Source organism: Hoplias malabaricus, chromosome 5, assembly GCF_029633855.1.
Source record: "Hoplias malabaricus isolate fHopMal1 chromosome 5, fHopMal1.hap1, whole genome shotgun sequence".
Lineage (NCBI taxonomy): Eukaryota > Metazoa > Chordata > Actinopteri > Characiformes > Erythrinidae > Hoplias > Hoplias malabaricus.
Genome location: NC_089804.1, coordinates 37,631,037 through 37,655,995, shown reverse-complemented (window position 1 = coordinate 37,655,995; position 24,959 = coordinate 37,631,037). Strand labels below are relative to the sequence as shown.

Genomic DNA, 24,959 nt, shown 5'->3' with positions numbered 1-24,959 from the left:
TACTGCGATTGAAATGCAGTTTGTTAATTCATGGAAATGGAATGATCAGTTATTGAACTTGTTTAAAAACTGGTCTCTATGGGGTTGAACATTTTTAGTCAGATAGCGTGATTATTTTTACTCTTACAATTTGTATGCTACACGAACAGCGTTATGTTATAATTTATATGAACGAAAGTCAGATTGTAAATGACATTACTTCCTCTTAAACTCAAAATTTAAACAACATAAACCAGATAAAATTCCATCAGAATTTAGAGGCAACTGGCAGCTTTACAGAGTGAGTTATTAATACCGGAACATTCTGAGAGACACTGCACGGGCAGCACAGCTGTCATAAATAAAGATATCGAGCGATACTGACGTTGTTTATCTCCTTCCTTATGACAGCCAGCACCGGCAAATTAGACATGCTTAACGTCCTGATTTAGAGGGAAGCACCTGATTAGCTGGAGAGCAGGTCTGGGTGAAGGAGCCATAATGGCACTTTTGGAGTGGCTTTGATTTTTGTGGAGTGTCCTCTCGGCTTTGCGGAGGCGCTGTGGTCCTTGGCCTTGGCCTCAGCTGCAGCCCTGTGCCTCTCTTGCAATTAGGCAGACTAATTAACTCCCCGACTCTCCTGGTATAGGATCATCAGTGCCTTACCACACTGTGCTCTGTGTTTCTTGCTGCTAGAAAGATAAGGTCTTGGCTAGTGCTCTGTTTTTCAGGTATCTCATTAAACTACTTAATGATTTTGTGCTGATTTAAATTTAAAAATGCATCTATGTACCATTTACAGTGTGCATGCTGATCATATTCCTGGAATTAGTTTTTCTCTACAATTTCTCTACAATTAGGTGGTGATTTTGTCCCATGAAACTGTGTTTTGTATTGCTGTGTGTTGTTAACGTTATATAAGTATAAGAGCAGATAATGGCCTGTGATAATGACGTACTGGCCTGAAAATCGGATTTTATTGTAGCATATTCTTTAGAAAATCTCTCTATGATAGAAGCGTGCCCTTAATATCTTGTAATTCCAATCAAATTTCAAGTCTCAGTTATGCCATTATGTAGCATGTAGTCTGCTCAGCAAATTTGAATATATTCCTGTTTAACGTTTTTTTCCGCGTGCTTATTTGCATCCTGGTGCATGAAACGTATACTTTGACTCGACGTCCTGTACTATTGTTGTGTTAAATATTTAAATCTGAAACACAGATGTAAACGGAAGGTCTATTTGGTTAATTCTAATTTAACACAAGCTGTGAACGCTTGCCTTTTTTATCTAAGTGGTTTTCATTTGACTTTTATCTATTTTTAGCAAAGTTATTTGTGTATTTTTTGGCAGATCAGTTTTTTTAAACAGTGTGCAAACTTTGCAGTTACATTTGGGGCAGATACTGAATAAGGACAAATAAATTGCTATGCTTTACTAGGGGTGGGTGTTTGTGTGTGTCTTGTTTACAGACCTGTGGGCTTACAGATGTTTCACAGCCTTACAACTGCCACTCTGAGTCTCTCTCTCTCTCTCACACACATACACACACACACACAGACTCACTCACACGCTCTCTGTCTAGCTTCCCCCAGGCAACCTTTGGAATGGCAGGCTCAGTAGCTTCTCTTTCTCTGCCACTCATGTGTTTCCTCTGCTCTATAAAAACAACATGAGATCAGCCTTGCTGAAGTGGCTGATCACTTTCACTGAAACACCCTTGAAATGGCCTGAATGGCCCTCATCTGAGCTGAGCTGCAGAACAACAGAACAACCTTCAGTGTAGCGAGGCAGAGTCCCTTTCTTAGGTCTCCTGAGTTTATCCATGGCCTTTTTCCTAGCTCAGAAATTGCAGCTTTTACACCTTTCTTTCAGGTCTGTACCTTGGTAATGTTTGAGCAGAATGTCTGGCAATTTGTTGAGCAGAAAATTAGCTTTGACAAAAGGTTTCTAGGTTTTTAGGAATTAAAAGAAATTGCTATGAAATTAAAGAAATAAAATTAAGGTTAAAAAAATATTTCTTATTTATTCTTTCTTATTTTTTTCATCATTATTCACTCTAATTCCAAAACCCTGTATCTAAGACTCCCCAAGTCAAGCACAGCACCACCTTCTAGAGGGGTGAAGACAAGCACATACTTCCTTAGAGATATATAAAGCCTGCTGCTAATATGCAATGCCGCTGGATAACTCAACAAGCTGGAGTTGAATGCAAGCTTCCCAGATTGCCATGTCAACCAGCTGATGCCTGAATTTGTAAGTACTTTGCCATTGGCCCACTGAGGTGGGGTTCATCCTAAACATTTATCCAGCAAGACCCGTTACGCTCGCTTGAACTCCTGGTTTGGACAGTTGAGGGATCCCTGGGGATCACACTTTTGTTCTTATAAAAGGAGATGTTAGTTTCTAAGATAATTCAAGCAGGTTTGGTGCAAAAATTTAGCTTAGCACAATTTCCCACTAAAAAAAACACAATAAAAACTGTACGGCCTTCCACATGTTTTCCACTTGTATCAGAATCGAGTACTCCCTTGCTGGGATGTTTGAATATTTGGACAAATTGGTGGCATTATTCCCAGAATCTCAGAGACCAGGGGTGGCTTATATACCGATCGGGATGGCCGAGCTGTTTGTAGGGAATACTTTGCTACAGTCTAAGCACACGTTGAGCTTGAACTTTAACCTGCTTTAACTTTGTGTGTATTTGTGTTCACTCCTCTGCAGATATGCCCATATTTGGCCAGTGTCCTGCACAGGATGACTTCTACCTGGTCATGTGCAGCCACTGCAATCAGGTTGTCAAACCCCAGGCCTTCCAAGCACACTATGGTAAGAGTATTTGCCTTTTTATCTTTCTCTCTCTTTCTCTCTCACTGTCTTTTTCACCCTCTGTCTCTACCCCTCTCTCCAACGAGATGCTGTAGCAAAATCTTATCTCCCTGAAGGGAATTAAGACAGAATCCCTCCTGCTCCCACCTCTGCTTGGTCTCTATTTGAGCACAGAGGGGGAGAGATAGAGCATTGTCCTTTGATTTCTGCCGCCAGCCACTTTGTGTTTACAATCCTCCGGTTAATATTTGATGTGCTCCTTTTCTGCCGTTCCGTCCTCTCTCTCTGCTTTATCTAAATCCAGCACTTTTTAACACGGAAAACTGTCAGCTAGGCAGCGAAGAAACGTCAAGGATGAAAAGCAAAAAAAAAATTGAAGGAAATAAGTGCTCAGATGAGTTTGCTACAGGAGTTCTACTTGACCTGCATGCTTGATAGGAACTGATGATAATGAATCAGAGAAGATCTGTGTTGTAGAATAATATCGCTCCTCTATATGGCACTCAGGAGCAATTAAAATGGCCACAGAGCTCTAGCTGATGACTGCTGCCAATTTGCTGCTAGATTTGATTTGTTCAGTTGTTCTAAGCTGCCTCCCCACAAGGGATGGTCATTTCACTCAAATTTGATATATAAATTTCTGAGGCATTTTACGTACATTTCTGTAGTATATAGAAATCAGACCCTTATCACAAATCCATAGTAAAGTTTGCTGATCAACATAATGCTGCTATCCTTCTCAACCTATGCCTATGGGTAATTCCACATATAAACAATATTTCCACATCCTGAAGAGCTGTGATGAAATATGTTTTGTGTGTAAGCAGGGAGTAGCTACCACCACCAGTTTCTTGTGTTGAACAGTAGAAAGATTAAACAGCGGTGGTCAACACCAGCAGTGAGTAGAGAATCTGTGGTTTGTGCTATGGCTTTGGCCCTTGGTGATAGCAGTTTCCCCACGTCTGACTCGCAGTCTCTTTACTTCACTGGAATTGCCCACAAGGGGGAGACACAATGTCAATAAGGTCGTATGGCGGCACCTTCTTGTTGCTTTGTGGTCAAGGTTAAAAAACAGATAACAAACTAAGTCATTTTAATTAACGCTGCTATCCTATGAAACAGAATCCTGTGTATGTGGAAACCTTCCCTCACACCTGTGTTTCTGCCAGAGACTCTCAGTTGCTACGCATCATTAGCCAGATATTAGCCAATGTATACTTGGAATCCCTCTTACTCTACTTAACTCTTAGATGAATGATAAAAACAATGTGAGAAATTCTAGCAAATCTGTAGCAAAGTTTCCAAGTTGTTGTGGTTATTTGTGTGTACTGCAAAAATATGAAACAGCTGTGGTTTAAAGATTAAAAAAAATAATAAAGAAAATGGCAAAAAAAGAAAGAATAAAGTGGGAATCTCTTAACTTTCAATCAGCATATGAATTAGTTTTAACGCACCTAAATATTCCCACGGGCTCCTTTACTAAAACTTTGATCCATGTTCAAAGAAAACCCAACATTCGTCTTTTTGAAACTGCATAATTCTCATAACACTCAGCTGTTCTCTAATTTCAAATTCTGCAAAGTGCAAAACTTGTTTCAGCTTCTTCTCACTGCTCCTTCCCTCCCTCTCTATGGGTCTTTCTTGCAAACATGTGTCCTTGTATATTCAACACATTGAAAGATTTATGACCTGATATAAATGCACAGTTGAGGAAATCAAGCTGGTCGAGGATCTGTATGCAAACCCAAATAGTGGATCCCTCTGCCTTTACGGGGATCTGGAGCCTGGGTTGGCCCTTGTTGTATTTTGACCAAAAGCGTGTCACAGATGTTTAATTAAGACCCAAGAACAATGTTCCTTTGTGTAAAGGGGTGTTCTTTCAAGAGAGATTTGGGCATAATTCTTTTTTTATTATTATTAAATTAATAAAATTAATTTTTTAGAGTTGAATTAATCACTTATTGCTATTTCTTCATTATTCTGTTATGATGTCTGCTGTTACAATCTAAACAGTGTAGTGTTGTAGTGCATCACAGAGAATGGACTTTGTGTTACTGATTCTGTGTAATGGATGTCTTAATTTGAATGCCAAAATTTGCTGTCAGCGTAAATCAACTTATTCCTAAAGAACTAATTCTAAGAACTAACTTCACTTTCTGCCTAATATATTCCACCCCTTGACAGGTGCTATGGTAGAAAGAGAATCCATGTTTTTCACCTCAGGTGTGGTTCTAATCTAATGGATGATATGTGTGTACAAGAATTCAATTTCTTTGTTTTGGAAAATAATTTACAGGATCAGTGTAACAGTACAGCTGTGTGAAAATGTGGACTAGCTGTTTTTGCGTTTTTCTGAATTACAAACAAGGAAAACCCCTTATTCAGCAATCAGGACAAGGGTTCATTGGGTTTGCTGGACTCGGTCTGTGTCTGAACTCGGAGACATAAAAATGATATTCCTCCTTTTTCCTTTCAGCCCTGCAGCCAGACCAAAACCGTGTTCTCTACCTGTGATCTCAGTCCGCAGTTGCTTGGTTGGGCCTGTGCGCTCTAAGCAGCATGAGGTGCTCAGATATACTTGTGCTCACAGCAGGATTGACATGTTAGGATGTTCTAGCGAGCTGTTTTGGTCATTAATTTATGAGGCTGGCGTACAGTGCCCTGCTCTTTGCTTTGATTAATTAATTTTTTTTTTAAAGATTTGGGCTGTTTTTTAAATAAACAGTATCAAACTGAAGGAAGTTTGCTTGGTTAATGCAGCAACAAAAATAACCTTTCAAAACTGTACACAACTATACACACAATAGTTTGAACATATAAATATTTTCAGAACCTTTGAAGATTTACATAAGGTTTGTATATATTTTTTATTTAGCTCTGACACCTGTGCAGTTTTATTGATTTGTGATGAGTTAATTTCCAAAATTGGCTACACATTTTTGCCAAATGTGTTTTTGTATTGGTTATTTTCCCCCAGTTTCTTTAATGTTGCTTTTTTTTTAAATAATATAGTTATATTTATAGGAAAACAATGTGAAACGTTGAACCAAACACCATTATACCTTTTATACCCCATTTACCTTTTCATGTTTACAGCATTGATACTAATATTAAAGCTCACTTTGGTTTAACAAATGCATAATAAAAGGGTCAAATCTGCTATATCTTAACACATAGGGTCTCTGACTTTATAAATGCAATGGTTATAGGCATATCATCTTATACTGTGGTAACATGACATTTGAAAATGGAATATAGTTGAATGCTGAGTTTTATCAGCGTTGTCTGGCTCATTGTCTATTTGTTTCTGTTGATTCATTCGTCAGATGTTTTACACACTTCTGTTGATGTTGACAGTTTGATCGAGCTGGATATTGCTTGGTCATTTGGCAGTGGATGCTGTGGTCGTCTTAGTGTGTGGTGGCATTTAGCTGGCCCAGATTGCTTTGCCACTGGGAACTAAGCAGCATTGTGTGATACTGTGGCCTAATTAGGTCTTTGTTGATCACTGCGGTGGATATAGTTTTTATTTTAAAGCTCGTATTCTTGGAGCTCTGCCAGCTTGCCCACGAGAAGAGCTTCTGAGGCATCACATTAAGTCAGTTGAGTGTGAGAGAGAGAGAGAGAGAGAGGCGTGCATGAGAGATAAAGTCCTGTGTCCGAGAGAGTGTCATATTGCATTGGCTGAAATAAATCAAGGCGTCTCTTCCTGGTGTCTCTCTCCCCCCCACCGCCACCCCCCTCTTTTTTTGCTCTGCTTTTTTTCTTTCTCACTGAGGATCTGGAAGACTTGCTTCTTTTTTGCTCAGTGCTGCTTGCGTGCAGCTTCAGCAGCTAATATTGGGTGGGAGCAGCAGGGTTGTGTGTGTGTGTGTGTTGCTGACAGGCAGGCAGGCTGGGAGTGGGGAGAGGCCAGAATATATGTGTGTGTGTGTGTGTTAGCGCAGTGGTTTACTCCTGCAGTTTGGAGTGTTTGGCAGGCAGCCTGGAACTGCTGGAGGTTGCAGAGCGCTCAAGTGGAGCTGAGTATTAACACCACACGCCACCCAGCAGCTCCTCATACACAAATCCTGCTTCCACTGCTGAGGAAACCTGCTTCAGTTTGTTTGTTTGTTCATTTCAACACCTAGTTTCTTGTTTCCTCATTAAGCTTCATCCCAAACTAAACCTGAAAGGGCCCCCTGGATGCTCTTTAATCTAGACAGTATTTTAAACCATGGTGATATTTAAACCGTACTGCAACGTTTTGTTGCAGACAAGTAGTGTTTTGTCTTTTCTTTTTAAATAATAATAATTTTTCAAAGCTCAATGGTGAGCTTTCTTTACTTTTACCATTTGGCTCTGATTTGATTCTTCTGTTCGTTATTTTATATCCACTCCTGTTCAATGCTAGATTATTAGAATTTCCTATTTTACAGTTTTTATGTGTGTACAGAATAATATTAGCCAAGAAGCCACTCTTTGTGAGATGAGACATAGACACATTGAGTGGCACATTGAATTTGTGTTGTCATTCCCCTCATAAGTAAAATATTATGGTGAGTAATATTATGGTATCTATTTTTAGTGTGTAACTTACATATACACTGATTATTTAAAAACGTTAAATGACCTACAAATGTTTCTACAATCGCTGTCCATTCTCTCAGCTCCCCTGAGTCATTTTACAATTACAAACTGTAGTTTATATGTTGTTTTGCATAATTTGTTTCTCACCCTGACCCTGAACTGGCTCAGCGGTTACAGACAATGAAATGACTACTAAACCTGCCCTAATAGTCAATAGAGACTACAGGTAGAAACTTTCTTTTGCTTTATACCTAAGTGCTTCTTTATTTACTCAATGAATTCTTTCTTATAGAGAGAAGACATGGTTGTATCACAAAGCCCCCATCCTCCTATCCCTCCTCAGCAGCATACCCTCTCTCAGGCCTCTCTTCCCGGAGGTCTGGAGGTGTGGGTGGGAGTGGGACGACTAGTGGGGGGCCCGTGGGGACCTCCTCCGGCAGCAGCATCAGTACCCCCTTAGCCAAAGAGAAGATGCCTCACCGGAAGCCCCACTTCCCATTGAAAGGGCCACCTGATGACATGTGAGTATTTTAAGACTTTATAAACCACAGTTTTGTACTCATCTTTTGCTGGCCTTAATGATACAAAAGACATAATTTGGCTTCATTCAAAGATTTTGAAAATCTTAAGGGGGTACTCAGTGGGCAATTACCTGCTTTCATGTCTCATTAGGCATTTTAATGGGCATTTAACTTGACACATTCTGCTTTTGGTGTTCATTTGAAGAGCCCTTAGAGACTTCGCTTAGTGCTAATAAAGTTCAGTGAAGGCTATTTAGTGTGTGTCCACACGTGTTTCCCTTTTTAACCCTTTAGCTAACATTTTAGCAAGCTCTTCCTGAGTTAATTCAACTCTTTTTAAGAAGGAAGATTATTAAACTTCAGCACCAACAGCATCAGACCAAACCCATTAAAATTTTATTTTATTTTATTTATTTATTATTATTTATATATTTTTATTGTTAGGATTTTTCACAGACTTATTCACATACCTGTGTTAAATGGCTAACATGTCATTTTTATATCCAGCCTGACCCCAGCTGTCAAAGTGGAGAAAATGCATCCGAAGATGGACTACTCCAAACTTGCCCACATGCCCTCTTCTTCTGCCAGTACTGTGAGCTCATCACCCTCAAAGGCAGGCCTTAATAGCTCCTCTGTACCAAAGGTTCAGCTGCTGGCCTCAGGCCATATCCCCAATGGAAAGGGCCACCTCACCTCCCTCGACAAGAAGCAGGACAGCAGCACCAATGCCAGTAGCAGAAGACTGTACAGGAAACAGCCAGGTGCTTGTGAACAGAAGCTTTTTATTCACCCAGATGTTGATAGTAATTTGGAGGGTGACGGGAGGGCATGGTAGTGTAGCTGTAAACGGATTACAAAACATATGTCCCCTCTTGAATGCCATTGAACCAATGAAGAGCTGCTGAGAATCAAATGTAGTTTAAAGTGCATTTACATTTTAATTTGTCGTGTGGGATGTTTCCTTTTTTTTCCATTCATATCTCATTATGTATTCTGATTTATTTTCTCACCAGAACGCGAGTTCAATCCTGATATCCATTGTGGAGTTATGGATATAGGAGCACGTAAGCCATGCACAAGATCCTTAACATGCAAGGTGAGTCAAACCGTTGGAATCTCTCAGCGGGGTGTTTTATAAATGCAGTTGGAGAAACTATGCACACAGTTTGATGTTAATAGTTTAAATATGCAGTTTGAGTACATCACTGATATTTTTCCTGTGCAGGAATTAGATAAGGGTCCTTTAAAGTTGACAAAGCTAAATCCAAACCTTTACTGGTTTTGTCAAATGTAGACCATATGATATAATATTATTTGTATTCTAACATTAACGCTTCTCAGATAGAATTATTAGAAATACAATAAAATTGTCTGTAAATGTAAATTATTCAGTAGACTTTTTTTTCCCACAGCTCTGTAAGTAACCAGTATTCAATTAATACATAATGTACATTACCCTTGAGATTAGCTCCAGTTATGTAGGGAATACTGAGGTTTTATTTGTTTCTTGTGATTGTATTATTCTTGTAAATATATTGATAGAGAACCAGTGGTTTTGTTCTGTGGGATTGCAGGGGAGGTGCTGGAAAGCACTGTTTATGTTACAGCAGCAACCCTTGAAAAGCATGTGGTAGTACACAAAAAGTGCTTTTTTTCTGCCACCTTTCAGTCTGAAGCTGAGGTGTTGCGATAGATGTCTATCCCATGCTCTAAGGCACTGTGAATCAAGCAGCAGAGTTTCACTAATAACACTTTACACAGCTGCGGAAAGTAGATGCTCTTCTTTGCTCTGAAGTTTACAACACACAAGGACACAATGGTGGTTAACTCAAAGCTTTCAGGCCCTCTGGACTGTGAGGAGAATAGACAGAAGATATCTGTCAGAGCAGAAGCCGTCTGCTTTGTGCTCAGTCTCTGGATGCAGGAAGGATATTCCACTGGGCCGAGACACTTTCTGGATTTTCTCTTTGCTAAGTGATCTGAGCGTATCCACATTCAGAGAGCTACAGCGAGGATTCATGTGGTCCAGCTGGAGTTTTGGTAACAGACTCCAGCACTTAAATGAGCGTAGAATCTGTTCAGTTTGACAGTTAGTGCTGAGTCACTCCTGCCAGTCTTGCAGCTCCTGACTGTGACAGACTTTAATCCATGCCTTACAGCTCATGCATAGTGGTAGACAAGGATTCTCATTATAGCTGGAGGGAAAGAAGGCTTCTTTGTTGACAGGTAGACTGAGTCTGAGGCTATTGTGTTTAAAAAAACAGTCGCTGTGAATTCCATGAACCTGACCAGGATCATTTGAAATTTGACCTTTTAAAAGCAACATTCAGAGACCACTTTAACATCATTGTGGCATTTGCAGTAGTTTGAAAGCAACTACTTCAGCCTTTGTTCTTGCCGTTTGATTCAGAAGTCCTGTTTATACAACAGACTTGTGTCCCTCAGCTTGAACAGCCTTGTCTGAGGTTAATGAGTTTTGCGAAGCAGCACACAGCATCCCATGTTGAATGTTAATTTGACAGTACAACTCCTCACTTTTATTATCCAGCAGACGTGCTATAAAATAGGTGATAAAGGTGATTTGGACGCAGACTTGTTAACATGACACTTACATGTCTCTGTAGCGTATTAGATATTAGAATTGTCGTCATTTGTTCGGGATAATAGAGTGATGTATTATGCTCATAATTGACTTGCTAATGACAATAATACCAAGGTTTATATTTAGTAGTATTATAATTATTTCCCCTTGCAGACACATTCCTTAAGCCAGAGGAGGGCGGTTCCCGGGCGGCGGAAGCGCTTCGACACATTGCTTGCGGAGCACAAAAGTAGAGCCCGAGAGAAGGAGCTGCAGCACAGGTCGGAGCCCTCTCAGCAAACCCCCCCTCTCAGGGACCCCCACCCGCCCCTCTCCCGCCTCCCGCAAGACCCCCACCACCTGTCTCCCCATGGCAACGGCACAGCCGCCGACGCCCCCAAGCCTTTCACCCTCAGCAAACCCAAACCTCACAATCCTGGTCTTCCACGGTGAGTCCAGCCAATCCTGTCCAGTTCCCTCTGCGTACCTTGGAGGAGGAGGAGTACTTCCATTACATAATATTCCATAAATATTATTTATTAAAATCAAAGCTAATAAATAAAAACACATTATAGCAATTAGAACGTCACCTCTTCCCCCCAGTTATGGCTAAAATGTTTTAAGAAATCCCTTAAGAAACTGCTTCTGATGGCTGTGTTATGTTTCTCATTCAGGCTGAACAGTAGTAGCTCTCACGGTGGGGTGAGTGGGTTAGGGGACCCTGCTGTGGCTCATGACTCAACGCAGCACTCTCACTCTGCTCCCATGTTGGACGGGGCGTCGCGCCTCTCTAGTGACGAAGGTGAGAACGAGGAGCGAGAGGAGGGAGCGGACAAACTGGACTGCCACTATTCAGGTTATCACCCAAGACCAGCTGCTGTAAGTCTTTCACATTAAACCTCTCTTATTTTTCTCATCCGACAGGTTTTAGGCTGAAAGTGTTTTTCAGACTGGACAGCATCAGGTTTATCAGTTCAAGGGATTAATGAGTTGTATTCAGTTTGTTTGCTTCAGTGATCCTTAGTGCCTGTTCTAACTTATCTGACTCAGCTGACAAGGATATCTGCGTAGATGTTTTTGAATTTTGGTCTACATTACAGATTTTAAATGTACTCATTTATATTAGCCAATTAAAGAATTTTACTGTCATTATTAATCTGTTTTTTGTTGATGTTGTTGTTTTTATTAATGTATGCTTTTATTGTGACATTCAGTTTTGGGAACTGTCTGTTCTTCTGTGTCTCCAGTACTGCACTTTTGGAAGCCGACTGTTTGGGAGGAGCTGTTACTCGTTTGACCGGCGCTGGGATCGGGTCCGGTGTGCACTGGCTGTGATGATGGACAAACATGTCAACTCTTTGATGTGGAAGTGAGTTCCATCATCTTCACCTACAAAGCTTTTATGCCACAGCTCAAAAATGTCCAGTGGAAGTGAGCACATAAGATAATCCCAGCCCCTACATTTTCCAAATCTTAATGTGTCTAACTCTAAATGTATGTAGCCTATAATAATTTACAATATACAGTGGAACCTCTACCTACGAACTTGATCCGTTCCGTGACCCGGTTCTTAAGTGGAAAAGTTAGTTTCTCGAGTCAATTTTACACACTCTCAAATTAGTAAAAAAAAAAAAATAGTACATGTAGCATTACTAAATATAAAAGAGAAATACAGTGGTAACAGAAATAAAGTTTTAAGTGGTTACATATCGCTACCTTGAAGACGTGACGACTGGCTGGAGGAGTAACACAGGCACTGGCTGTATGACGGGAAGTGGGGGGTGGGTGGAATAATGGAGAGTAGGCGGGTGAATGTGGGTCTGCTATTTACACTAATGCTAAATTGCTAAAGCTACAATGTGCTAATCTTAAAAGCTCACTCAAGTCTGGGCGCGCTGGGAGACTCGCCTATTGGGGTCAGTGGCCATTTCCAGCCGCCGGCTCGGGTTCGTTTCTAGAGTCGTGGTTCGTTGGTGGAGGCAAAAAATATTCAAATGCCCGGTTCGTATCTTGGAAAGTTTGTTAGTATAGGCGTTCGTTAGTAGAGGTTCCACTGTATGTTTAAATATATTAAAAGCATTTTTAGTACAAGTACACACCTTGACTGTTTATTATTCTACACTATTCTACATTAATTATCTTCTTCTAGTGCAAGGGTCATCATTTCCCATCTCAAAGGATCAGAGTCCAGTTAATCATTATCCTTTTTTTAAGCAGACCTAAAACAAGTCATCCATTAATTACCAGAATAAGTTGGTGTGCTGGAAAATACTAACAGTCTCTGGAGTTTTGGAATTGAGGGCATTACAAACATGTATTACAATGTAATGTGTGTTGCACCTAGTAAGTTTATTATAAAATTAGGAAATATATGAATGTTATTGTGTCCTGGTTCGTAACCTTCTTTTATTTTAAACTTTGTAGGAAAATTCCCCTGGCGCCAGAGAATTCATCTTCTTCGGCCGTTGCATCGTCTCATCGGTCAAGCACAAATTCTTTTTCCTCCTCCTCGTCTTCGGGCTTCCTCAGCCCTTCCCCTCCGCCTCCCTACGGGCAGTCATATGACAGCAAGCCCATACTGTCATACGGGACCACCCTGAACGCCCGGGCCGCTCCTCAGAGGGCGGGAGATCAACTGGCCTACAGCAGCAGTAGCGGCTCATCCAGACAAGTGTCCTCGTCATCACCCCAGATGCCTTCAGCCCACTCCTCCTCGCTGCCCTCCACACCTGGCTCCAGCAGACCACCCAAATCCCGCTCCGGAGCCAAATCCTTCCGGGTCAGGGACTCTTCCTCCTCAGCTACTCTAGCTAGCCCCGTCGCCAACAGCGGGGGCAGCAGCAGTGTTAGCACGAGCAGTAGTGCAGGAGCAAAGAAGCGCAAAAACAGCTCTCTACTCTCGCCGCACGGCACCTACTTTGCTGAATCTTCCTCCTCATCTTCCTCTTCTGCCTCCTCCTTCAAGAAGAATTGCACAGTGAACTCTGGCACCTCAGGGAGCAGCTTCCACTCCTCAATCACCTCCACCCCCTCCTCCATGACATCCTCATCCTCCTCGTCCTCCTCTCACAGTGCGGGTGCAAACTGTCCCCCTGGCCGGGGCAACTCTCTGAGCCTCAGACAGGAAGCAGCCAGCCGAGGGCCACCTCCAGCCAGCCCCGCCGAGCCCATCAAGCGCATGAGTGTGGTGATGAACAGCAGCGACTCCACGCTTTCACTTGGTCCCTTTGTCCATCAGAGCAGCGAGCACCATGGCCATGCGGATGGCCGAATCGACAGCAAGAGAAGGAAGAGCTCGCCAGCCAGCAGTGGCCTCAATAGCACGGGAACTTCTACAGGTAACTGCGCTGTTTAGAGCAACAGTCTTAAATAATGTAATGTAATTTTCTGTAATTAAATGTTGTGTTTTTACCTGTAAATGCCTGTCTCTTAAATAGCCTCTGCAGGGGGAGCAGGAGGGTCTCAGGGTCCCGGCAGGCCCAAAATGCCCAAATCTCCAGCCATCAACAATATCCACAGTAAACATGCGCGACCTATGCCAGGAACACCAGGGCTTCCCAACAACTCACTCATACATCAGGTGTGTATTTTTCATATGTCTGGGTTATAAATGCATAACACATTTTCCACATTGAGGCCTGTCCTGCAGCGATGAAAGTTGCAGTGGGGTTGGAAAATGAATTGGTGCTACACCTATTCAGAGTGTAGTGTTGTTCCACCTCACATTCACAGGGATAATTTTAAGAAATGCGACAACTGTGTAGCAACAACTATGAAATATTATAAGCCCTATCAGATTATACACTTCCTGTGGTATATAATATAGTAGTTTCATGAACGTTACGGTGAATAATACGTATGTGAACATGCTTGTTATTATGTAAACTCTGCAGTGTATCCCTTACCCTTACACCCATGTGCCACTTTGATGAAATGCAGTCTAAATTTAGTTTCCCAGTCATGTGTGGATTCGAGCTTTGATATACCGGCGTGTGCTATGTAGAGCATCTTGCTCTAGTCTTGTACTGTCTAGTGAGCCTTAATCATGAAACTTCCTGTTCCTAAATATCTTTTCTGGAAGCAAGGTAGCTAGAAATGTATTTAAATAAGATACTGAGTTCTTAAATGGGTGAAGTTAAGAGAAGTGAATCTGATGTGTAATGTCCTATGGTCATCAGTTCATTGACTACAGAAACAGTAAGAGCTCCCCCTTCTGGATATTTGCAGATGTAAACAGTTTACGACCTATATCATTCTGAATGTCATAATAATTTTCTGCAGAACAAATATTTTTTGCACAGCAAATATTGTATGTCAAAATACACTGTTGAAACCTCCATTTGGACCCCTAATCACAGCTCAGCGCTTAACATAATAATGTTGCCTGGATATTTTTGGTTGGTGGCGGATTATCAGTCCAGTGACAACGAGAGCTATAAAAATCCAGCAGCACTACTTTGTCAGATCCACTTGTACCAGCGCAACACACACTGCGGGGGCAGTCCTGTGTGGGTCCTGACCATCGAAGCACAGGACGAAAGGTGGCAAACCAAGTACGGAGCAACAGATGGGTTACCATCTGTAATAGTGAAGCTATAAATTGCCCCTGTATGGTCAGTGGCGCTGAGAGGAAGGACAGTGAGTGTAGAGACGAGGTGGTAGTAATATTATGACTGATCGGTGTATGTATACATTTTCAGTGTAAATATACAAAGCAGAAATATATATTGTTAATGCAGAAATATAAGTTTTTTCCATTGTTTACAAGAATACAGCGTTAATATAGTACACAGTTTAAAAGTAATAACTTTAAACGGTGCAGAACTGTAACCTTGACTTTTTTCCTTTCCCCTCCTTGTCCCAGCCAAAAGCCCGCCCCTGACACAGGTGGGCCAGCTCTGGGGGTGCGGAGCGGTGGACTGAAACCCAATCTTCGCAGGCTCCCTTAGCGCCCGTCACGCTACACTGCACGAGGCCTTCTTCTTCTTCTCTTACTCTCAGCTTCCCGCAATCCTCAGGGTGGAGAGCGCACTGGATGGCTCAATGACAGCGAACCGTTCCTCCCAGCCACAGGAGGACAGTGTTAAATTCTTAGTGGTGTATATGGTGGGTGTGTGAGATGCTCTTGGTGGCAGACCCCTAGGAAGGTCGGAGATGGGTGGAAAAGCAAATAGTGCAATGGTACATATAAGGGCTGGTTCATGGCCACACCAACACTACTAAAAACCATTGGAGGGACTTGTAATGGCTTAAATGAGCTAAAGGAGCATTTCTGCTGATCTCTTCCGTGTGTGTGTGTATGTCTGGTTGAATGCGTGTTCATGTATGTGTCCGGGTGGATGATACTGGAATACTGGAATTATTATTATTATTATTATTATTATTATTATTCCTGCGCAGCCTGAACTGTAAGTGCTTGGGAAAAGAAAGTACACAAGAAAAAAAAGGAGGGAGTATCAGGAGTCTCAGAGAGAAAAACACAATCACAGATGTTTAGAACATATTTACTCTATTAACACCCTGACAGGTGGATTTAAAATATTTCAAACTCACTAAAGAGAAAATGACGAAGGGTAGGTGCAGTACAGTGTCCAAACGATCAACTCCTCTATAGGATTTAAGTCTTAACGATTCTTTTTAGGGAACATTTTGTTTACATACTTCAAGTATCAGCAGCTTGGGAGCATATGGAACAAAATGTAATTTCAAATTTTGAGTTTGCATCTCATTTGAAACTGTTTATTAACAGAAAGACCAGCATAGAATATTGTTTGAAATATCATTTTTAAATTGATATCCCACCTCTACAATCGGAAGTGTAGATTGAGCAATCAGTCTGTTATTAGCTTCTTTTAAATGTTGGTGTTAGCTTCAGTTGACTTCCCCAAGTTGGATTTGATACTGCTTATGTACCCATGCATCCCCTGGTGGACCTCTATAGTCTGAAAAGCTAGTGGTCCTAATAGCCTTCCCCCCACCCTCATCAAGAGATACCTTAATTTCTGCAAATATTGTATTACTCCTGACACCTACTTGTCCTTCTGAACTATGACTTGATAAAACCTTTAGACACATTGTAACTAGTGTTACAATTATGGACTGTTGGTTGTATTTGCCTTGAAAACACTGTCTGTCATTGTCAGTCTTTATTGATGTACACAGACCCTCAGACAGTCACAGAGAATGTCAGTCGCCTTTGGTCATTCCTATCTGGATCAGAAGCCCCTCATCACTACAGCTACATGTAGACATCATTCTGTATGAGACACGAGTTTGTCTAGATACACTAAATGGAGAATTGTGAGTCCTTTTGGCAATAGGTGAGACCCAAACACAGCAGCGTGCAGGTCAGTTCATTGTACAACAGAGGCATATGGATAAATGTAAAACATTTGTTTGTCATCTCCTCTGTTAGCAACTAAAAGCTGGTCCTACAGCAGCTGGTTCTGCCAGGATTGAGTTTGCACTGTTGTCTGCCTTCCCCCATTGACTAGTCAGAAGGGAAGGAATTGTTTTGTGGTCAGGTTTGCTTCTTCAGTTTTGTACTGAGCTACAATGAAGCTAAGTAGTAGCTAAAACTCAAGCTTTTGCGTTAGCTACGTTAGCATTAGCAGTGCGAATTGAAAGAGGAAATTGTGCTTTGACTACATAAAGGAAGGAAAAAATGTGCAAATTTTACTAGTCTTTGGAGTGAGTACTTCTTCCAGACATGTTTGTGGCTAAGCACGAACGAAAGCTATCTAGGAGATGTTAGCATGATCTCATTTCCATGCTGCTAAATCCATTTAGTTATTAGCAATTTTTGGGCAAAGTCCTCTTTTAGCTGGACAGGTGTAGTGTAGCTGAAGACGAGCCACATAGTATCATCTCAGTGACAGCATGGAGAACTGCACAATATGAGACAAAATACTGTGAGACGCTCCTACTGAATGATAGTTAACCTTGTCTGTTTTAGCCGTAGGTTTTCATTGTGCTGACAAATGAATCCTAAAGCAATCTCTGCCATCTTGTATTGAATAACCACTATTCTGTCTATTGCCACTTCTAATAATGGCTAATCCCTGTTTGCAGCATCTGCTGTTCTTATATAGTGTTTTGTTAACTGAGAAGGAAATAGGGTAATCTCCCTAGCCCCAATCAGAATGAACTGGCAATAGGTTCTTTGTCATTAGGGCAGTAAGCTTTGAGAAGAGTATTAAACAGTGAGGTTGTGGAGATGGCGATGTAAGCTTTGACTCCTCGATCTGACTCCCATAAATGTTCCCTAACTCCACTGATGTCAGTAAGCGATCGTAGCTGAGAAGTGAGAGCGCTTTTTTTTTCTTTTTTTTTTTTTTTCCTATTCTATCTTCGGCTTTTTCTATCGACGTATATTGAAGTTATAACCCTATTTCAGAATACATATTTTGTTAAAAGAATTGTACATACTGAGATGTATTTTTGCACAGGCATTTTCTTACACACGTTTTTTGGTACAACTGAGATCGTTATTATTTATTTAGCGAATGGATCGGTTTTGAGATTATTTGAAGTGGTTCACTGCCAAGCCAATAATGCAATATGCATCTTGCTAGCAAAATGGAGCTTCTTATTTAGTCATGGACTGAAATCCTTACAAAGTAGTGTTGCCACTGAAGTGGAGCAATTTTTGTGAGATGCAGGTTTGTCAGAATTATTATGGAACACTTGTCAACCTGAGTGACACGGCAAGGAGTTTAGTCTGTCCCATGTTTTTCAGTGAAACAAATCAACTGTAACCTGTAACCCATGTCTGTATGCTAACCCACTTGTAAAGGGTTTAGGGGGAGAAAAAAAAAGCAATTACTTTAATGCGAAAGGGAGAGTGAACACTTGTGGACCGTTGTTTTGCACCACCGTTGCCAAACATATAGAAAACACTGCTTTTTAGTCGATGATTCTTTTGCAGCTTTTGAATAATGACAAAAAAGTGCCTGAATTAGTTTCTCATCAACTGTTTTTAGAAAAGGAGCTTTTTTTTCTGTAGTTCTTTTGTTTCTCGTTACTTGAATGTTACATATGGTTTTAGAATCTTGCTTTTTTTAAACCTGCCTACAAGTCCAATGATGTGGTCCTTTCCCCTTTTCACATAGTGCAGAGTCCTGCATTAACTGGCATAAGATCGACGCAGCTCGTGAAAACAGTTGTATGGTAAAAACATGGTCCCAAAGGTTTTATTTTTATTTTATTTCTTGTTTTGTGTGTGTTAGACTACTTCGGAAAATGTAATGCAAAATTTGCAGGTCAAAGGAGGCCTTTTTTTTCCTTAAAGTTGAATATTTGGTCCCTTTAAGTCAATTAATTTCATTTTAACACAGATTAATGTTCTGTATTCTGTCAGAACTAAACTGACAATGTTTTCATATGATGAAAATGTGGAATATATTTGATAAAAGAAGCACAGATTTGGAATGTGAATCAAAGACAGAACAGCGCTCAGTTTTCGGAGGAGGAGCATCTACATAGAACATAGAGAATTATGTACAAGTGTGTATATTTGAGTTTTTTATCTACATAATCAAAATCATTTGATCAGCTGGACTTTTGTGTGTTGGCTGCTATGTAATTCATGAACAAACATAGTAGGTTAGATTTACTTAATATTTAAAGAAAAAGATTGTATAGTCTATTTGTTTTGTAACAGGTTTTCTGTAAATAAAAAAGTAATTTATACAGCTATTTATAAGAAACAATATACTGCATTCACTCTTCTTTATATTCATGTTTTTGAAATAATACAGAAATCTCAAACTTCACATTGGAAAGCAAGCAATGTAAATGTGCATAAACACCACGACGTACACAACAGCACATTACAAACCAAATGAAAACTGACATCAAACTAGTTCCCCAATGACTCTCATAGGCTTTATATATTCATGTGTGCTATTAGCTCACTGAGATCATGGAAAGGCCTGTCTTAATTGTGACAAAATTAACATTTTATTTTTCAAATTGAATATGGTTATGAGTGTGCAAGTTTCAAGCTGCCAAATTACTTAACAGATACGCTTGCAATCAACATTTAAAATCCCAACTACTACAGCGCAAACAGATATTAGTCAGCTCATTCATTCATTCATTCATTATCTGTAACCCTTATCCAGTTCAGGGTCGCGGTGGGACCAGAGCCTACCTGGAATCATTGGGCACAAGGTGGAAATGCACCCTGGAGGGGGCGCCAGTCCTTCACAGGGCAACACACACACAGACACTTTTGAGTCGCCAATCCACCTACCAATGTGTGTTTTTGGACTGTGGGAGGAAACCGGAGCACCCGGAGGACACCCACACAGACACTGGGAGAACACACCACACTCCTCACAGACAGTCACCCTGCGACACCTACCTGCTGCACCACCCATTAGTCAGCTGACTCATTAAATCACCTTCAGTTAAAACGAAATTCTTAATAAAATGTACAAATTACAGTTTGTGTCTAGGAAGCCACAGGATAGAGGGCCGATACTTTTTCTTTAAGCAGTTACCTGTCCGTACAGATTTTATTTCTATAGCTCTGCAGGTGTATTCAGGCACTTTGTGCTGCATTGTTAAATTCCTGACAAAGACAAACACTTAAGACAGCGTAATTTTTTGAAAAGATTTATTATATACTGTACATAAAACAAAAAAAAGTCAAGATTTTTTTGTTGCGCCAGGACATGTTCGAACTAGCATCAAAGTTTAAACCACTCAAAAGACAACAGCCCCCAGATGTACGTGGCTACATGTTAATGACTCGGGAGAGCTTCTGCACTCTGTTCAGTAGCAGATCACCTTTCTTTATGGTTTCCTGATACTGCCAGTTCTTACTGTCCGGCCTAGAAAGACACAAGAAAAAGAAACTGTTCAGTGGAATTTAAGTGCTACAAGTGATACTTTTAAATTATGTGTTCATTTCACTATTACCATTCAATTTGAGCATTAGCAAGTAATAGGCCCATCAATATATTCTGTGAAACTGGCCTGTGCAGTACTGAGATTGGCATATTACAGCTGTATGCAATGAGCCTCTGCCAAATAAAGAAATTCTAAATCTGGTCAACAGCAAGGTTAACGAGTTTTCCCCATAAAGCAAGACATTATGTAACACTAAAGCACTGTAACATAATAAACCCATATTTTAGACTTTTGATCCACCCTACCTGTTGGTTTCAACGATTTCGTTTACTTTGTCTATCTTGCAATGCAAACGACCTGCAGCAATGAACCTGGAGAGCTCCCTTTGGAGAGAAAAAGAATGTATTACAAAAATGCTCCGATTATAATCAAAACTTAGAATGACCTCTTAATGTTTTGAAATGCATAATAGAAGAAGCCATGCACTTACTGGTCAATAAATTCTGTGCTGACTCCAAAGGCTTCGGCCATATAGCCCAGGGTTAGTGAACGATAAGACTCCAGCAGCTGGCTGTAGGCGAGAATCCTCATTTCACGCACATAGTAACGGTAGTGTGGGGCGAAGAGCCAGTCCTTCTTCATCTCCTGCTCCACACGAGCTACAGCAGAAAAACAAAGACATGAATAAAGACATAAATACAGAAGTAGCTCAGTGTTCATAAAATCACTGATTTTTTTTTGAGGTGGGCAATATGTTCGATCTACTATAGGAAGGTTATAACAGGAGGAGCAGCTCAGAAAAAGATCATGCCTGACCCACTTTGGTCTAATATTTGCTCTCCAAATATTGGTTCTTTAGTTTTGGAACTGCCGCCCTCTACAGGTTACATAGTGCAGTTTCTGCAGTGCTGAGCACCGAGCAGCAATGACAGAGGCTTTATCCTCCCTACTACAGGTCAGTGGAGTCTCACAATTATTTTGAAGCTGTAATTTTAAGGTAAGATACTACCTAGTGTACTACCTAGATACTACCTATCATGGAGATGATACACATTATGGGTTCAGATTTTAGACCTGTTTTTGCAGAAATTAGGTTTGAAGTCATTTTAGTAGTCTAGTTGATTATTAGTGGATGCCATTTTGATTTAAATGTTTTTTATTATTTATATTTGCCAAACATGTAAATTCAAGAGAACCTAAATGGTTATTTCTTTGAGATATTGCAAAAGCTGAGTCACGAGTACTCATACTGAGCAAGTGTCTAAAATTATTGTAAAATATGTGCAACTCTGGGAGACCGGTTGCGTTAGTGTTACTTATTCCTGACTCCACTTATCTAGCACTTATTAAACACGTTGAAGAGCGTGCCAGGTGTAGTGAAGCAGAGAAACACCGTGGTCATTCAGTCTGGGCAGATTGTTACATAATAATCAGTGGGAGAGAGCAAGATAGACTCACCTAGAGACTGAAAGAAGATGGAGTAACGGCACTCATAGAGAGAGAACAAGTACTGACGCACACCAGGAAGACTGTGCAACACCTCTAGAATCTCTGCACCCTTTATTACCTACAGGAAGACCACCATTGCATTACTTCACAGGTGACATGCATGGAAAGTAGCTGCAACTATTAAACACACCTGTGCACATTTTCAAGAAGCTTCTTAGAGTGGGAGTGCTGATCTTACATCTATTCCTATCATTAAGGTATTACAAATAACAACAGAACATTATCACACAAACCAGCACACCAACCCTGAGAGGCTTCACATTAGCCCAGAACCAACAGGACAATACACACAGTTCCTGTGCAGCAGTGGGGTCATCCTGAAATACACGTTTACAAGAATACCTCTCACCTTTTCTCTCAGGTCAGGCCTCTTCAGAGCGATCATGCAAACATAAACCGTGTACGTGACAAAGGTTTTGTAGTCCATGAGTTCGTAAGAGGTGAAGGTGGATACGGTATCCAGGAAGAGCTCGGCTGCCTGCTTGAAGTCCCTGATGGCCACGCAGTAGAGACCCTGATACACCTTCAGACGATTCCTCCGGTCCCAGTCGCCACCTTCTTCAATCAGGCTGCAAAGAAGATAGAAGGATTAAAAAGGCTCTAAGTTCACCTCTAAAATTATGCAAATGCTTCTAACTAATCACTTTCCATGAGCACTCCAGCCCAAATCTAGTCTGTGTTCTTCCTGTAGCACAGCATTACTGGTGTGTGTGTGTTTGCTATACATGAAATAATACCTCTTGGCTTTCTCAGTGTTGCGAGTGATGAGGTCGTTGTCCATATAAAACAGGCCGATCCTTAACAGGTAGAATACAATATCTAAGCGATGTCCCAGTGCTACCGTCTTGTCGTAGGTTTTTCTGAAAGCGGTCAAAGCTCCTTCCTACAAAAGAGAATAAAAATGGGTCATGGGTTCAGTCTAACAGTGAGAGCAACGTGTATTATACAATGTACAGGATTTGGCTCTTCGTTTACCTTGTCCCCGATCCTAATCAGATATTCAGCCTTGGCCATCATGGCATCCCGGATCTCGCTCTCCCCGAGGTTCTTCTCTGCATCCTCCAAAACAACGTCCAAGCGTTTCAGCTCATCCTCGTTCGCCTTCTTCATTTTTCCAAGAAGGTCAGAGTCCACTGGCCACTTCAGCTCCTTGCACAGGGCCTCATAGTATGGAGCCATATCTAAAAGACACATGTTGAACATTAAGACTGAGCAAAAGTACCACCCTTAGATATAATTACACCTTCACCTGTATTCAGTAAGTGCAGTTCTGTGAAATTGCAGTTAGTCACTGCCTCTGTCACTTCTATCCACCTGCAGTTTGAAATGCCCACCCCTCAAGTTCATGGGATTGGTTCCTTCCCAGTAAACAAGGAACGTCCCTGGATGTTCAAAATGGGTCTAAAAGTAGTCTGTCCATCAAGGGCATATTTTAAACGTCAATGGACGTCCAAAATCCATATTAATAAGTTAGTTAAGTGGTGACCAATCGATAACGTCAGTGGACGTCCAAAATGCGTTTTATACAAGTAATTTATTTCGGGACCAATTAATAACGTCAATGGACGTCCAAAATACGTCTAATAGTCGTCTTTTCAATGATTGTGTTTGGACGTCTTTTCAACTTTCATTTTCAACCTTAAGAGAACGTTGATTAGGCGGCAGTCATTACGTCATTTCAACGTTGAATCAACGGCTAAATGTTTATTGGGTTAGATTTGTGACGTAACCAACCCTGGTCGTCTTTTTCTAAGCAGAAATACTCGACCATGACTTTGACTACGTAATATGAATCATGATACGTACTCTGGCATATTTAAAAAGACAATAACACACAAACAAAAACACGTACATACTAACAAGGTTAAACGCTTTAACTGCAGCGGGTTTAAAAATAACGTTACTCTCTTCTGCTGATGTTTGTGACTAATAAACATTCTCAGAAATGAGGCTGAGAAGTTGTAGCTCTTCTGTAAATAGACCAGTCCTCAAGTGTGTTTAGTTATGGAGTCAAAGTTGTATAAAACTCTTTCTTGTTCGAATTTAACTGAAAGTAACCAATATTTAAGGTGGAGCGGGAAGTTCAAACACAACGCTAACGAGCAAAACTAATTTCAGCCGTTGTGTCAAGTGCTTCGTTTAAGGTGGCACTAACGGCTATTCTTACTTCCAATCACCATTTAAGACGTGCTTTGTGCTAACGTCAATTCTGACTGCCTCATTTCTCATTCCTCCATAACACATCTAAAAACGTCCGTTAAATGTGTAGCTCCAAGTTAACTGGTTAAAAACCGTTTAAAGTGGGAGAGAAAGTTCGAATTTAAAATGACTTCAGTTTCGCTGTTAAGGGAGCAATTTAAGGTGGAATGGTAACTACCCTGTGATACTGCACCATTTAAGGCGGAATAGACAATTAAATTAGGAAGACGCTCGAGTTGTAATGTTTTATTCACTCCACTCTATTTACGATGGAAGGGAAAAGTCGAAGAAGTAGCTAGCTCCAGCTCCGGAGTTATGAGGGTATTTTTTGGACTCACTGTTGGCCCGGATCGCCTCCATGAGCTCGGTCTTGAGCTCGGCATCCTGCCGGTGTCCGTCCAGAGTCAGCAGGAACTTCAGCTGGGCGATCCGCAGGTCCGGGTTTTTAGGTAGACCCTCTTCTTCCAGATTCTCCAGCGGCATCTCTGCTGTCTGTGCGCGGAATATAAAGAGAATAAACTAAATCTGAGCGCTGAGAGTGACAAAGCACAGCAGAGAGAGGAGGATGACGGTGAAAATCTGCAGCAAAACACATCCGCGAAAAATACATCAACGAGATAATGTCTACATCTCAAACGGCTCCTTGTTCCCTACATAGTGCACTATGTAGGGTACAAAGCCACGGCTTTTACACGTAATTCTTGAGTTACTTGTTAGACAGTGATCGAGCAGCTTAAAGATGGATATATATGTCTTTCCAGTTCACATACAATGTCATATCTATGTACAAATGTACTTCATTTATTGACCTACTTAGTGCACTATTTAGGGATCAAGCAGCGTTATGAGACTTGCCCTCAACAAAGAGAGGCCACAGACAACACACCTCCCAAAGCTACTGTCACCTAGTG

General features: G+C 41.0%; 2 protein-coding genes across 5 annotated transcripts in view; one reads left to right on the top strand and one right to left on the bottom strand.

Annotated features, from left to right (window-relative positions):
• The window catches only part of LOC136697408 (ataxin-7), a 31,115-nt gene extending 11,945 nt beyond the window's left edge, over positions 1 to 19,170 (top strand). For 2 of the 3 annotated variants that reach the window (XM_066672488.1, XM_066672487.1), the window contains 10 exons: positions 2,704 to 2,808; positions 7,670 to 7,898; positions 8,406 to 8,662; positions 8,915 to 8,997; positions 10,657 to 10,931; positions 11,157 to 11,361; positions 11,730 to 11,851; positions 12,907 to 13,820; positions 13,920 to 14,062; positions 15,347 to 19,170. In XM_066672488.1, the coding sequence (XP_066528585.1) occupies positions 2,704 to 2,808; positions 7,670 to 7,898; positions 8,406 to 8,662; positions 8,915 to 8,997; positions 10,657 to 10,931; positions 11,157 to 11,361; positions 11,730 to 11,851; positions 12,907 to 13,820; positions 13,920 to 14,062; positions 15,347 to 15,364 (2,351 nt within the window). In that variant the 3' untranslated portion in view covers positions 15,365 to 19,170. The remainder of the gene's footprint in view (positions 1 to 2,703; positions 2,809 to 7,669; positions 7,899 to 8,405; positions 8,663 to 8,914; positions 8,998 to 10,656; positions 10,932 to 11,156; positions 11,362 to 11,729; positions 11,852 to 12,906; positions 13,821 to 13,919; positions 14,063 to 15,346) is intronic. The other variant, XM_066672489.1, reaches the window with a different exon arrangement.
• A 947-nt stretch (positions 19,171 to 20,117) lies between these two features.
• Positions 20,118 to 24,959, bottom strand: psmd6 (proteasome 26S subunit, non-ATPase 6). Of its 2 annotated transcripts, none has more exons than XM_066671246.1 (9): positions 24,935 to 24,959; positions 24,387 to 24,540; positions 22,825 to 23,030; positions 22,587 to 22,732; positions 22,199 to 22,418; positions 21,799 to 21,907; positions 20,831 to 20,999; positions 20,646 to 20,723; positions 20,118 to 20,321 (listed from the first exon to the last, which is right to left on the bottom strand). In XM_066671246.1, exons 2-9 carry the CDS (start codon positions 24,529 to 24,531, stop codon positions 20,225 to 20,227), a joined length of 1,170 nt encoding a protein of 389 aa, XP_066527343.1. In that variant the 5' UTR covers positions 24,532 to 24,540; positions 24,935 to 24,959; the 3' UTR covers positions 20,118 to 20,224. The 2 variants fall into 2 exon arrangements, with proteins under 2 accessions (XP_066527343.1, XP_066527342.1); XM_066671245.1 differs by having other exon boundaries at positions 24,862 to 24,957.